Below are 16,055 nucleotides of genomic sequence, written 5' to 3' on the forward strand. Positions count from 1 at the left end.
CAGAGCTTAATGTTTAGACAATTAAAATGTACCAAGTGCTATCATATCAAAGTAAATGGTGCTATAGCAGCACATAGCAAGGACAATTAATCTAGTTTGGGGTTTCAGGAAATTTTCCTCTATAAAGAAGTAATATATAAGTTGCAATATAAATAATGAATGAATAAGAGTTACCTGGTCAAAATACAAAAAGAGTTCAAAGTCAAAGCATTACAAGTACAGAAATGTGAAAGTGAGGATGAATATGGTAGCAAAAGAAACTGAAAAAGTGGCATAAAAAAGCGGTATGGTTCAGGCTGAGAATGTGAAGTGAAAAAGTAACACAAAGATGAGGTAAGTTATGCGACAACTTATGACACATGTTATAAAAGTCTGGAATTTCTCCTAAGGACTATGGTAAAATTACTGAAGAATTTTAAGCAGAGGAATAAAATAATTAATTTAATTTTCTTTTTTTTTTTTTGGCTGCACCCATGGCATGTGAAAGTTCCTAGGCCAGGGACTGAGCATGCAACATAGCGGCAACCAGAGCCGCTACAGTGACAATGATGGATCCTTAACCTGCCGTGCCTCAAGGGAATTCTTCAATTTTCATTTTTTTCAAATTTCAATCTCCTTATCGGGAGAAAAAAAGAGAAGTAAGGTTGGAGGCAATAAGACCAGTTGGAGGCTGCCACAGTAATCCAGGTGAAAGATGAAGATTGCCTCGTGGCAATTAGGATGTAAGGTAGAGGATTTTTGAGATATTTAAGAGCCAGAGTGAATGGATTTTAGTAAGGGTTAGAGAAGGAGGGGTCAAGTTAGTTCCCAGGTTTCTCACTCGGGCAACTGAGGGCATGGTGGTATTATTTACTGAAAAGAAAAGCAAATTGAGGAAGAGGTTGTATGTAGCAGTTGTAGACATGTTACATTTAATACATGTGAAAGCCATGATTAAAAGGGTATAAATCCAAGGCCCATACAGATGGGTGAAATCTGACACTTCAGCTGAATAAAGGAACCATTAGTAGCGGTGGATTATGATTATTTTAGAACAAGAGGATTTTCAGTGTAACAGAAATTGAGTTTTGGAGGCACAGGGCTATTTTCCTGGACTAGTGAGATGGCTCAAGCCTGTGCTGCCAGGGCTCCAGTCAGAGAAAGCAAGATAAATTTGTGCTTGCTCCAATCTGTAAGTTCTTTATTAAAGTCAGTTAGTTCTTAGCAATCTGAAGAAACTAAGGAAGGTTACAAAGATGATACCTAGCAAAGATGGACAGAATAAAAGGCTAGAGATTTCTAAGGGGGTTCCTGATAAGAATCTGGCCTCTAGAAAGAGTTCAAAGAAAATGGGGGAGCCATTGGTTAAGAGTCCAAAGGCTAAAACCCAATGGTCCTGTGTTCTTTTATCCTCCTATAAGGTATACAGTTTTTCCAAGTACTGGCTAGAGCAGCAATAATATTAGGGAGTGGATGTAAATAATCAGGGTAGAATCCCTAATTACATGGAGGCCTAGACTCCCACTTGTATATTTGCTTGGGTGAGAAGTGAGTTATGAGTACACAAAGGTGATGGCAAAGTCAGAGACCCAAGTCAGCAGACAGCTTTTCAGCTTTCTGATCTGAAAATATTTTTCTCAAACTCATTGAGGACAGCCCTGATATAAAGAAAATCATGTTGAGGCCCCCACAACAGTACTGGTAGTAAAAAGCTGAAAGCTACCGTCTAAGAATAGTAAATACCCAGAGGTCATGAATTCCTAGCCAGGAAACACTCAGAAACAATGGGAAACACTCCTACTAGGAATTCACTTCTAGTTGGAATTCACCTCACTAAGGCTTTCATGCCTTTACAACTTAACTGAATACTATTTGGTTTAAATGAACAACAACGGTCTCAAGAGTACCTGATGTGGCACAATTAGTTGTAAGGGGGAGGAGAGAGAGTGGTTTCTTACTAATATAAGTTTGTACGTGATTACATTTTTAAAAAAATACATTATAGATGGATTAAAACTAGTCCTATAATAATGTTACCATTCACTTACAGCAAGTTTCTGTGGTGGGAAACAAGGAGAAGAATATGAGCCTGTAGCATACATGATCTGGAATACCCTCATAAGAGGGTGATGTGCACATAAACGTCACATAACACATGAAGTATCAGCTGAACCTGACATGACTTAAATTTCTTAGAGAATCTTAGTTCATTATGTGGCTAAATTGCCCTGTGGAGAGATTGGTCAGGCATCAAGGGATTAAGAAGAAAGCCTGTATCCTAGGCTTTATAGAAATTTAACTACGATCTTATCTTTCTTCTAAACTTGAGAATTTCTTACACATGATGTTTCCAGGTCTCATCTTGCTATCAGATTTCAAGACACTACAATAAGGCTTCTTCTCCTGCTATTCCAATAATATTGTTCACAGTAAGATTATATTACTCTCTGGAGTTTCCATTGTGAGGCAGCAGAAACGAATCCGACTAGGAACCATGAGGTTTTGGGTTCGATCCCTGGCCTTGCTCAGTGGGTTAAGGATCCGGTGTTGCTGTGAGTTGTGGTGTAGGTTGCAGACACAGCTCGGATCTGACATTGCCGTGGCTGTGGCATAGGCCAGAGGCTACAGCTCCAATTAGACCCTGGGAATCTCCATATGCCGCAGATGCGACCCTAAAAAGACAAAAGAAAAAAGACAAAAAAAAAAAAAAAAAGACCATATGACTTTCTAATTATCAAATCCAAGGAGCAATTTCCAATTCTTACCTTATTCTGCAATATTTGACACTATTGATACTTCCTTCCTTCTTTCAATTTTTTTCGTGTTTTTTGCTATCTGAGGGTGGGGCTTTTCTGGTTTTTCTTACTCTCAGATCATTCCTTTTCTGTCTTCTCTTACGCCTTTCCCTTTCTTCATTTAAATTCTGGGATTCTGCTCTTAGTTGACTTCTATTGCTACTTTAGAAGGAAATCCCACTCATTCTTGTGGTTTAAGAACCCTCAAATGATCTTTCTTCCTAATTTTCAGATTGTTTTGTCCAATTGCTTACTAGATACATTCATGTGGATACATTCTGGGACATCCTAATACACAGTATATCCATAATTAAACACATCAGTCTTCCCCCTCAAAGTCTGTATCCCTCTGTGTTCCCTATTATATTCAAAAGCCCTTCTCCATATACTTACCATCTATGTCAGAAGCCTAGGATATTCCTCCCTCCTGCCCCTCTAATATCCATGCTGCAAGGTGCCATCAGATGGAGTTGGAAGTCACATCTGGTCAATGTCTCCAGCTACACAGCTGGCCAGCTGGATTAGATAGGACAAAGCACCCATATATCTAGCAGATTCCTAAGCTTCATAAAACCTCCTCCCTGATTACTGTTATTAAAACGAAAATAGATCATGGCCCTAGTGAAAGTCTCTACTTTATGATTCCTCAGTTGGTGGATTAATATCTGAGCTTCCCATGAGAAGCAATGTATAGATGTGAGCAGTCCTAAAGTAGGATTAAATATAAGGCTTGTAAATTTACTATCATAGGAGAGGACAAGATCATAGATGGGTAAGCTAATCAGTTATCACACTGGAGGTGCAAAGCAGGCCAGAAAAAGGTCTAATGCAGAAAGATTAACAATGAGAAGACCAAATGAGAAGGAAAAGGACACACTCATAAAATGAGGGTTATTTTAGAGCTATCCTCAAACTCTTGAATATCTGATGTGATTATACTTTTACATAATTTATTTCTTCCAAATGTAATGAGTATCTACTCTGTGTCAGATACTATAATAAGTTCTGGGGAATATCAAAATGAACAAGACAGTTACCACTCTATCCTAGAAGGGCTGACAATCTATCAGGTGCACAAAAGCAAAGAGTTACAATGCAGGATAAGTACTGTTACTAAGGGATAAATGAAATAGTATGGTAACTAGATGGGTGAAAAGAGTTGAGGAGGTTTTTATGTAGAAAGTATCCTATCAGCAAGGCACTTTAATGGGTAATATAGGAGCTATAGCAGTGAATAAGATATTTCCTTAAAAAATCATACTCTCATAAGACAAGTATCCAAAATTTTTGGCTATAAATTCAGGTCTTTTTTCCCTCACAGGGAGGAAAGAAGAAATGAGTATGGAGTGTTACAAAAGACTTGGAATATTGTAGAAAAGACATCTTTTTTTTTTTTTTTTTTTTTTTTTTTTTTTTTTTTTGTCTTTTTGCCATTTCTTGGGCTGCTCCTGTGGCATATGGAGGTTCCCAGGCTAGGCGTCTAATCAGAGCTGTAGCCACAGGCCTACGCCTGAGCCACAGCAACCCTGGATCCGAGCCACATCTGCAACCTACACCACAACTCACAGCATCGCTGGACCCTTAACCCACTGAGCAAGGCCAGGGAATCGAACCAGCAACCTCATGGTTCCTAGTCGGATTCGTTAACCACTGTGCCATACCGGGAACTCTGAAAAGACACCACTTTTGATACTCTCTGCTATAGACAGCCAGTGCTGCCACACCAAAGGGCTGAAGGCCACCACAATCACATTTGTCTTCACTGTCATTAGGGTCATCTGACTCTTTTACCTTTCTATCAAAATGTTCTCTTGAATCAGGGCTTACAGAGCAATCTCGACTTTTATACTGAGAAGCAGTTCTGATCCCAGAGAAGGATCACCATTTTCCAGAACACCATTTTCCAGAACATTTTCCAGAACAGGGAGCTATCCAATCTTCTCTCCTGATCAGTGTACAACAAGGTGTATGCTAGTGATTCCCCATGCCGCAAGGCTGAGTAGGCCTACTGATTTTAGAGGTGAAAAGGCAATAGAAAGCAACATAAGAGTGTTCCTTATGTGGCATGTTTTCAGTCTCTTTACCATTCTGTTCACTTTACTCTTAAAGGAATTCTAGTTCCTATATATCCCTTTTAAAGTATGATGCCAATAAACTTAGGATTCCAAGCAGACTATCACTTTTCATATTCTACTTTATTTTATTATTTTATTTTTATCATTTTAGGGCCATACCTGCAACACATGAAGGTTCCAAGGCTAGGGGTTGAATCGGAGCTGTAGCCACTGGCCTACGCTACAGCCACAGCAACACCAGATCCAAGCCACATCTGCAACCTATACCATAGCTCATGGCAAGGCTGAATCCTTAACCCACTGAGCAAGGCCAGGGATTGAACCTGTGTCCTCATGGATACTAGTCAGATTCATTTCCGATGAGCCACAATGGAAACTCCCACTTCTCATATTCTATATATTCATCTTCTGTTAATGCAATCTAGGATTACAGCTGTTTCTGAAGCTATATCATAAGAATTCACACTGAGCTGATATCTAAATCCCCTCTAATATTTACACATATTTTAGTAAGCTACAATATTTTCTCCTCTCCCACTATTATTTCAATTTTAATTAGTTTTAGAGTTCTATTGAGTCCATATTTTTATATTGTCTCTCTCTCTCACCTACTTTTTGCATATCACTATAACAGTAAGTAATAAACTAGTATATCAAATACTACTAAATTGGTATGTTAAAATGAGTACATATAACTTTACTGCCTTTAACTTTTAGCTTCAGGCTTCACCCAATATATCAATCATACATTCTCCACAAAACGTTTTAAATTTTTGCAGGAAGGGTTTTTTTTTTTTTTTTTTTTTTTTTTTTTGTCTTTTGTCTTTTGTCTTTTGTTGTTGTTGTTGTTGCTATTTCTTGGGCCGCTCCCGCGGCATATGGAGGTTCCCAGGCTAGGGGTTGAATAGGAGCTGTAGCCACCGGCCTACGCCAGAGCCACAGCAACGCATGATCCGAGCCGCGTCTGCAACCTACGCCACAGCTCACGGCAACGCCAGATCGTCAACCCACTGAGCAAGGGCAGGGACCGAACCCGCAACCTCATGGTTCCTAGTCGGATTCGTTAACCACTGCGCCACGACGGGAACTCCCAGGAAGGGTTTTTTTTACAGCTGTAAAAATCTGTGATTCCAGTTCTGTCTACAAGAGGCATTTAAAAAAACAACAAAAATTATCTAAATATGAAAAGTTAAATTATTGCTTAATACCTCACTATTTCTAAAGAAAAGAAAAAGGGCTTGAATAAGTTTGTTTCAACAGACTAATACCAATAAAATCAGATGGTATAATGAGTAATCCTTGGCATGTACTAAACAAAATGTAAGTTCTTAATTATTTCCTAAAGCAGTGGTTATCAAACTTTACCATGCATCAGAATCATCAGGAGGGTTTGTTGCAACACAAATTGCTACGTCCCATTCCAAAGGTTTCATGTTCAGTATGTCCTAGGTAAAGTCCAAGAAGTTTTATTTCTAACAAATTTCAGATGGTGCTCATGTGCCTGGTCTGAAGATAATACCACCATCTTAACAAAAAGTACAAAGTATAGTTTAACCAGTCTCCAAAATGAACAATAAGCAATGATTCATTCTTCATTGAATGTATATTGAGAAACTACCAGAAGATATTGAATACATTATCTTGTACCTCCTGGGAAAATACTTTCCAAACATGTTTTGGGAAAATCTTGAGGAAAGTTCTTTAAGTTTCAGTTTATAAATTAATAGCATTAATAATAGCAGTTAATAGGAAATTCCCTTGTGGTTCAGCAGGTTAAGGATCCAGTGTGCTGCAGCTGTGGCAAAGGCCACAACTGTAGCACAGGTTCAATACCTGGCCTGGGAAATTCCACATGTCATAGGTACAGAAAAAAACAAAAACAACAACAACAACAACAACAACAACAAAAAAAACAGCTAATAACTAACATTTATGTGCAATTTCTAAGTTACATGTTATTCTGACTCACATACACATGCACACACACTCCATTCACCTGGTCCTTGCAGTAACCTTAAGAGGAAGGTAGGTACTATTGTTATCTCTATTTTAAAGATGAGGAAACTAAGTACAGAAAACTCAAGTAGCATGTCTAAGATCAGCCAGTAAAACAGCCCAGATTTGCATTCTGGTGTTTGAGTTGTAGAACTCGTACTCTAAAACAAAACTATTCTGTCTTTATAAATTTTATTTTACCTGACATAATCAAAGAATAAAAGCTTCTACCCTAGGCCTTGGAACTCTGAGTGGAAAGAAAAATCCTACAGATAAAACAAAGAAAGTTGTTATATTTTGTTTTTACTACTCTTGAAAGCAGTCTATAAATTGTGGAGTATACCACAATGAATTCATTCGGAGTTTAGGATAGTAATCCAACGATCCTACAGTATTTTATGCATACTTCTATTATATACATATTTATCACACTACAGCTATTAGATACTTAGATGTCTGTGATATGTTCTATTATAACCACATGATACTCGGTTTTATAATCTAATCAATCCTTGGGAAGATACCACACTCTAAAATTGAAGGAATAATTTATAGTAAGTAACACTGCCCCAAAAATACTTTATTAAATGTGTTCAACAAGACTAGTCTTAGTTTATAGATGTCCAGAAAATTGGCCCCATCTTGTGGATCATGGTATTACTACAAATTCAGGCCACTGAGAACAGTAAACTGTCAGAAAAGTGTATATTATCCTGACTGATGAAAACTAAGAAATTTCTAACAACTAGCATTGGTTAGAAGAAATACTTTCATACACTGCCTCTGGTTGTATAAAATGGTGAAACCTTTTCTGAAAAGAAATTTTCAAAAATAATCAAAATTATATACGTAAGTAACATTCTATTTAAAATTTCACTTCTAGAAATTTAACCTATAGAAATACACAAATTAACGAACATGTATGTATCAAGGTTATTAACTGCAGTATTGTTCTTGGTACTGAAAAACTAAAAACAACCTAATGTCAATGTTAATACAGCTAATACTATATATAACAACAATATCAATATAACTACAGCTAATAGTTCTAAGAACTTAAATACACGTCAGGCACCATTCTTAGTCTGGCACTAAAGCCCTAACATTGACCACTATGTTATACTTCTTAGAATGAAGTACAACATCCACATATGGAAGAATGTTCATTATATATAGCTAAATGAAAAGACTCAAGCTTAGAAGAACTACATAATATCACTCAATTAAAAAAAATATATATGTACATATATGCTGTATATAGAAAAAAGTCTAAAGGTCTTTCAATACCAAACTGCAAACAATGACTACCTCTGAAGAACAGAATGAGTATGAGAAAGGAGATGACTTTTTACTTTATTCACTTGCAAACTTCTTGAATTTTTCACATTAAGTACATACCAGGTTTGTATACAGAAAGTGCACAATTTTAAAAAAGAAATTAGAATCTTTAAAATAACTAATTTATGGAAAATTTTTTTAAAGCAGGAAGGGGTAAATTAGTCTCTAGATGCTGAGACTAATTTCACAGTTAATGAAAACACGTAAGAATGATCATTTGAGGCAACACACACACACATACATATACATATACACGATCCAATAAAATGAAGTACAATCAAGATAATTAAAACTCTTTATAAATTCTGGGTAAGTTTACAACTGGTAATTTTTTGAACATGTATATATAACCCTTACCTCCCCCTACAAAATTCCATTAAAATTAAAATTCTTTCCATTAAAAAGAATTTTTACAAACTCTGAGCAATGAGGAAAATAGGAGAGGAAACAACAGTACTAAAATTTTGGAAGCTAGAAGTAGATGGACAAGTGGTTTTTGAGAAAGCCTAAACCTAAGCTGCATTGAGTAAAGTTGAGAATCATCCTAATTTCAAAAGGCCCAGACTTCTGCATAGAAAACTATTTATTTTGTGTTCCTATACCATGAAAGGTTTTGTCATATTTTAAAATGGTAACACTGTTCTTTTTTAGAATTTAATGTAAGACAGTGGAGAGTAAAGTAGAGGCCTGATTTAAATGGACCAAAAACCACTATTTACTTTGAGGAACATTAAATATGACATATATGAAAATTAATTTGTGGTGAGAATAAAAATTTTCTTAGCCAACAATTACCTTATCAAAAACTAAGTTTTACTGGAGTTCCCGTCATGGCTCAGTGGAAAGGAATCTGGTTAGTATCCATGAGGACACAGGTTTGATCCCTGGCTTTGCTCAGTGGGTTAAGGATCTGGCAATGCTCTGAACTGTGGTGTAGGTTGCAGATGCAGCCAGATACCGCATTGATGTGGTTATGGGAGGGATGATGTAGGCTGGCTGGTGGCTACAGCTACGATTTGACCTCTAGCCTGAGAACCTCCATATGCCACAGGTGCGGTCCTCAAAAGATGAAAAACAAACACCCCCCCCCCCCATTCACTATATGTTAGAAGTAAATCTTCAGGTAAAAGGATCTTTATTAAAACCGTATCCTATGTTAAGTGAGTATATAGGCTACTATTTTTTTTTGCTTCTTTACCGAGAGCAACAGGTTTTTTCCATTACTTTTACTTTCTTACACAGAAAAAGCATTTCAAAAAGCAACAATTAAGTAAATATTGAATGACTGGAACTTCATCTGAGAAAGAAGAAATCAAGATGGATTTCAGTAGAAATTAGACTTTTTTAAAAAGCAGCATGGTATCTGCCAACAGTACTCTAATAACAGTCCTTTAATGATGCAGTCTGTAGCCAAATTCTGACCATATAACAATTTTCAATAGAGCTATGTCTCATTGCTCCTACCTAGCAAAAATAATAATTCCTTCCTTGCTAAAACATAAGACAGTACACATATTTAAACCTAAATATTTTTAGAATCCATATAACAAAATCACCTGATCCATCAATAAAGTGAAACTACTTGTATGGGTGAAGTCTAGCAAATACCTAACATAACAGAACTAAATTAAATCACCTAACAGTTTTAAAGAATAATATCTTATTACAATGAAGTTTTCTGTTTTTGAGATTACTTCATTTTTAAAAATTATTTACAAAGTCTAAATAAAAATTTGAGAGCAGGAGTTCTCATCGTGGCGCAGTGGTTAATGAATCCGAGTAGGAACCATAAGGTTGCGGGTTTGGTCCCTGCCCTTGCTCAGTGGGTTAACGATCCGGCATTGCCGTGAGCTGTGGTGTAGGTCGCAGACACGGCTCGGATCCTGCGTTGCTGTGCCTCTGGTGTAGGCCGGTGGCAGCTCCGATTGGACCCCTAGCCTGGGAACCTCCATATGCCACAGGAGCGGCCCAAGAAATAGCAAAAAAGACAAAAAAAAAAAACAAAAACAAAAACAAAAAACAAAAATTTGAGAGCAAAGAAGCCCACACATAATTGCTCAAAAGTCTAAGTGTATTAGGAGGATTTTTTTCTGCTTTATTCAGATTGTCACAGAAACAAATAACTCAGCACCTGGAAAACAATGAAGACTTTCATAGAATAGTCAAATAACTGTTAACCAACTTAATTTAGCTAGCTTTGAGACAATATAATTTTTAGCAAATCATAAATTTAAGGACTTAAAAAATGCATAAATATGATGCACTTGAGGAAGTTGTTGGATTATAGAGCTACTACCATTAATACCTAGCAGAGAATGTAACTGTACCTAAACCAATACCTAAGGTTGCCTTCAAAATGAGAATGAATTATGAAAATCTTTTAAAAGTTTATCTGAAAACTGAAAAGTTGGAGCAAGTACTAACAAAGTCAGACATGTACAAACATCCTTTATGGTTCACATGCTACCTTAATCTGAACTCCCACAAAGCAAAAGGTGGCCTAGCTGGATTCTTCACAGGTACTATAAATGGAAGAAACCAGGTAACATCTAAGAAATTAATAAAATGGCCCAGAGGGAAGAAAGCTGGGGCAGAGATAAGTATAGACCAGAAAGTCAAAATAACTTAATTAATCCTCCATATCTTAAGGAGCAGATTATCCAGAATCTTGAGACAAGGGAATGCTGAGAATGCAGATATAGATAAGAATCCACCTCTTTATTGGAAACCATAAATCCAAGGTAGGAATCCTCTAGAAAGTAATAAAATTTTTGCTAATTAATTAAGCTCTTTCTGGATAAGAATGCATTTATATATCCTAAGAACTAGAGGGCCCAAAGAAGTGACTAGAGGATTACTCTTACGTTTAGTTCATTCTACAAATCTTTCCTTTCCAAAATACTGGACTGTTTAGTTCATTCCACAAAGATTTATTGAACATTTACAGTCTCAGGCACTGTATTGATGAAAGAGGTTACCAAAGTGAGTAAGACATAGTCCCTGTCCTTGAGGATGTACAATTGGGAAAGACAAACACCTAAGCAGACAGTGGTAATACAAAGTGGTCAATGAAGTTATATATTTACACAGTGTGCTCTGACAATGGAGGGGGTCACTCACGTAGTCCAGCCCAGAAATAGGTCAGGGAAGGAAGCTGGGGATATAATGTTGGCTGTGAAAGGACATCTGAGAAAAATCTTAAAAGATGAGACGTTAGTATGGTAGATCACAGGGAAAAGATCATTCAAAATAAGGGAACAAATGAAAGGAGCAAAAAATTGAGCATGAAACAATACTTTGATGTATGGTAAATGGGGTGAGTTGTGAGATACCACAAGCAGATTATTATTATTAGAATATAAGGATATGAATGATAAGGGCAGAGGAGTGCAGGCTGACAGTGTATCCTTACATTCTAATAATAATAATCTGATGTGGTACCAGGCTACAAGTACAGGCCAGATTATAGAATGCCATATAAAGATTCTTAAACTTTATCTTGTAAGTAGGTCAAAGGGATCCACTGCTAAGTAAGAGAATGATAGAGAAGCTCATTTCGCATAAGTCATTCTGGCAACACTGTGGTGGATGAACCTGAGAGGGAGCAAAACTGGAGGTAAGCAAAACAGGAGGATATACAATAGTTCAGGCAAGAAAAATGAGGTCCTGAACTAACAAGTAACCTTCTAAAAAAACCCTCTCTGCTGTTGAACTAATAATACAGAAGAACAAAACACTAATACATTGATAAATACATACATACATGTATATATAATATTTACTTAAATACATATTATAGCACATATGTACATCGTAATAGTGCCTTTTTGCTACTAGTATATTACTGATTGTTTCTACATTAATCAAAAAGGACAAAGAATGTTACAAAATAAAAAAGGAAAATAGAAGCTATAATTCTAAGCATTCTATTTATCTTAGAACTAGCAATTAATAATAATGAGCATTTTACTGGAAAAATAAGTAGAATCTCACTAGAAATTTAAATTTATAAGAAGGAAGGTTATTTAAACTGTATCCCATAAAGCATCTGAAATCAAGAACATTATCAGATTTCTCAGAATAATTTAAGAAAATCTACAATACTAGATCTATATAAATTAAAAGCAATAAAATAATAAAGAAAAACACATTTTACTAACAATTTATTGTGAACCTACCTTGCCATATGTACCATTTAACAGTCATAAATCTTAGTGAGGTAGGACCATTATATTCATTTTGCAGTTGAGAAAACAAAAGCTCAAATAAGTTTACTTACCTAATAACTGGAACTTAAAGTTTACCTACCTTTAGATGTCTTATTTACATGTAGTCATTATTTACTTGTAGTCTTATTTACATGCAAACAATGTAATCATCTACATGTAGTCACATGTAAATAAGACTGTAAGCATTTCACAAGAAAGTTTTTATATTGCAAATATAGAACTTTGTATCAGAAAGCCAAGATTAGGCCTGGGCAGTAGAACTAAGACTCTGGGGTCAAAGAGAACTTGGTTTATATCTAGACTTCGCCTATTAATAGCTGTGAGAATTGAGTAACTTACATGAGATTCAAGTATAAAAGAGTTTACAAAGCGTCAAAGGGTTGCTACAAAGATTACAAACTGCCCAGTCCAGGTAAGCAATTAATTAATAGTAGCTAATGCTATTATTAAATCAAGAAAAAGTACAAATAGGAGTTCCCATTGTGGCTCAGCAGGTTAAGAAACCAACTATTATCCATGAGAATGTGGGTTTGATCCCTGGCCTCACTCAGTGGGTTAAGGATCTGGCATTGCCACAAGCTGCGGTGTAGGTCACAGATGCAGCTCAGTTCTAATGTTGCTGTGGCCATGGCATAGGCTGGCAGCTGCAGCTCTGATTCCACCCCTGCCCTGGGAATTTCCATATTCGCAGGTGTGGTCCTAAAAAGAAAAGAAAAAGCACAAATGAAATTAATACACTATTAAAATTGAAGTAAAAAATTGTTAGAAAAAGAACACCCTTTTCCCTGTTATGAAGGTTTCTTTAGCCATAATAGGTATATATACAATATCATACATAACTTAAAAGAACAGTCAACCTTCATGGAGAACAGACTTGTGGTTGCCAAGGGGGAGGGGGAGGAAGGGGGATGGACTGGGAATTTGGGGTTAATAGATGCAAACTATTACCTTTGGAATGGGTAAGTAGGAATGAAATCCTGATGTATAGCACTGGGAACTATATCTAGTCACTTATAATGGAGCATGATAATGTGAGAGAAAAAAATGTACATATATATGTGTGACTGGGTCAGCTTGCTGTAGAGTAGAAAATTGACAGAACAATGTAAACCAGCTAAAATGGAAAAAAAATAAAAATCATTAAAAAAAAAAAAAAGTTTGTCAATTCTTGGTAATCCAAGAGCACATTAACTAGTTTGCAGTTAATCTGTGATTAAAGCGCCATAGGAACACACCTTTCTTTCCCTTATTAGAAAGAAGTTGGTTAAGAACATGTTATACCCAAACTCTTAGCCGAACCATACACACTGTAGCTACCAAATCTCCACCACAGCATTTCCACCTATTCACATCCCAGGCCTATCCAAGTGCTCTGGTGTCTGCCTTCGCTTTTCAAATTCTACTGCTGAGTAAAGTTAAAAGAGGATTGGAATAATCAGTACTTGCCACCTCATTACTGGGCCCCATAGGGAATTAATTCTTTCTGCATTTTTTGTGTCATTTGTGACTTGATCCTCACTCTCTTACAGCTCTACCAGTTATCCCAGTTAATAGTTGACCCTGTTGAATAAGGATAACTTAGAAATCTGTCAGCAACTTTAAACCACTTCTCACTTAAAATTGTTTTTCTTTGCAGAACAAAATAAATTCCTGTCATTATATAACCATTTAAAGTTACATCAGGTTTCTTAAATAATTCAATACTAACTATAATACTTACTTAGTATTATAGTAGTTTAGAATCTTAGTACTTCAATTTAGTGATATCATAAATAATTAATAATAAACCCCACTGTTTATTATAATAAACAGTCCCTGAGGCCCAGGTTAATATTGCATAAATAGTGCTATGTATCTATTATTATACATTATAAAAATACCAAAAATTTACCTTGGTGTTCTTCTAAATCCAAGTCAAGTTGTCTAATTTCTTCACTAAATTGATTTATTTTTTCTTTTATATCTGTTAACCTATTGAAAATATTATTCAATGAATTTATGACAGATGATTTAGATACTTAGTAAAAACATTTAATGATGATGTTAGGAAATCTTAAAATCTTTTCTAATCTGCAGAAACAATACCAAGAAATAATAGGCCTTATTCCAAGGACAATACTATAAATTTAGAGATAAAAACTTTTTCTAAATCTTTTTTCATGATTCATATCTGGAGTCCAAGTGTATTCTGAGAATGCTAGGTTGCCTGATTTCAACAGCAGACCCTTCCCCAGCCTTATTTTGAGTTTAACTTGTGATATCAAGAAAGTAAAAAATCTTTTAACAACCTTCTTTCTGTAGATTTGTATAAACAGAACTAAATTGTCAAATTAGTCACAAAAGTTAGAAAATAAGAGAAAATTTACCACTGAGAGAAGACTGTATGGGTTAAAGTTTTAACAAAAGCAGTTGTACTTATTATAAAGCTATAGTAATTAAGACGGTATGGTATTAGAATGGACAGACATATATAGCAATGGAATAGAACTGTGAGTCTAGAAATAGGACCTTGTATCTATATAACACAATTGATTTTTGACAAAGGTGCCAAAATGATTAAACAGAGAAAGAATATTAAGTAACATGTGTTTCAACAAATGATGTTGGGACAATTGGATACACACAAGCCAAAGAATAAAACTGGACTCCTATCTCACACCATATACAAAAGTTAACTAAAAATGGGTCATAGAGCTAAACATAAGATAAACTATAAAACACTCAAATTTTTAAAAAAAGCATAAATCCTCATGACCTTAAGTTAAGCATTGGTTTCTTATATGTGACAACAAAAGCAGAAGCATCAGAAGCAAAAGCAACAAAAGCAACAAAAGAAATAAACTAGCTATCATCAAAATTTAAAACTTTTGTGCTTCACAGGATACCAGAAAGAAAGTGAAAAATCAGTCTACAGAATGGAAGAAAAAATTTGCAAATCATTTATCTGATAAGAGACTATTTTGGAATATATAAAGAAATCATAATTCAATAACAAAACAATAAATAACCCAATTTAAAAATAGGCAAAGAATGTGAACAGACATTTCCCCAAAGAATACATGCATATGACCAACAAGTACAAGGAAAGAAGTTCAAAGTCATTCACTAGTCATCAGGGAAATGTAAATCAAAACCATAATGAGACACCACTTCATACCCGCTATGATGGATAACATCAAAAAAGACAAGTGTTGATGAGGTCATGGATAAGCTGGACATTTATACACTGCTGGTGAAAATGTAAAATGGTGCAGCTGCTTTGGAAAATAGTCTGGCATTTCTCAAAAAGTTAAATATAGAGTTACTATGTGAACTAGCAATTCTACTCTTAGGTAAATACCCAAGAGAAGTGAAAATATATGTCTATGCAAAAACTCATACACAAATCTTCATACTAGCATAGCCAAAAAATGGAAACAATCCAAATGTTCCATCAATTAATGAATGGATAAATATGGTATATCCATACAATGAGACATTATCTGGCAATAAAAAGAAATGAAATACTGATACTCCCGGCAAGAGAGATGAACCTTGAAAACATTATATTAAGTGAAAGAATCCAGTCACCTAGGATCACAAATGCTTTCATTTATAAGTGTCTAGAACAGGCCAATCTATAGGACAAAGTAGAGTGGTTGCCA

General features: G+C 35.6%; 1 protein-coding gene across 3 annotated transcripts in view; it reads right to left on the reverse strand.

The window, feature by feature from the left end:
* Positions 1-16,055, reverse strand: part of IFT74 (intraflagellar transport 74) — an 89,383-nt gene that overhangs the window by 19,479 nt on the left and 53,849 nt on the right. For all 3 annotated transcript variants that reach the window (XM_013986009.2, XM_005654488.3, XM_001926143.5), the window contains exon 13: positions 14,303-14,382. In XM_013986009.2, coding sequence (XP_013841463.1) covers positions 14,303-14,382 — 80 coding nt within the window. The remainder of the gene's footprint in view (positions 1-14,302; positions 14,383-16,055) is intronic.

The sequence above is a fragment of the Sus scrofa genome, chromosome 1 (assembly GCF_000003025.6).
Source record: "Sus scrofa isolate TJ Tabasco breed Duroc chromosome 1, Sscrofa11.1, whole genome shotgun sequence".
Taxonomy (NCBI): Eukaryota; Metazoa; Chordata; class Mammalia; order Artiodactyla; family Suidae; genus Sus; species Sus scrofa.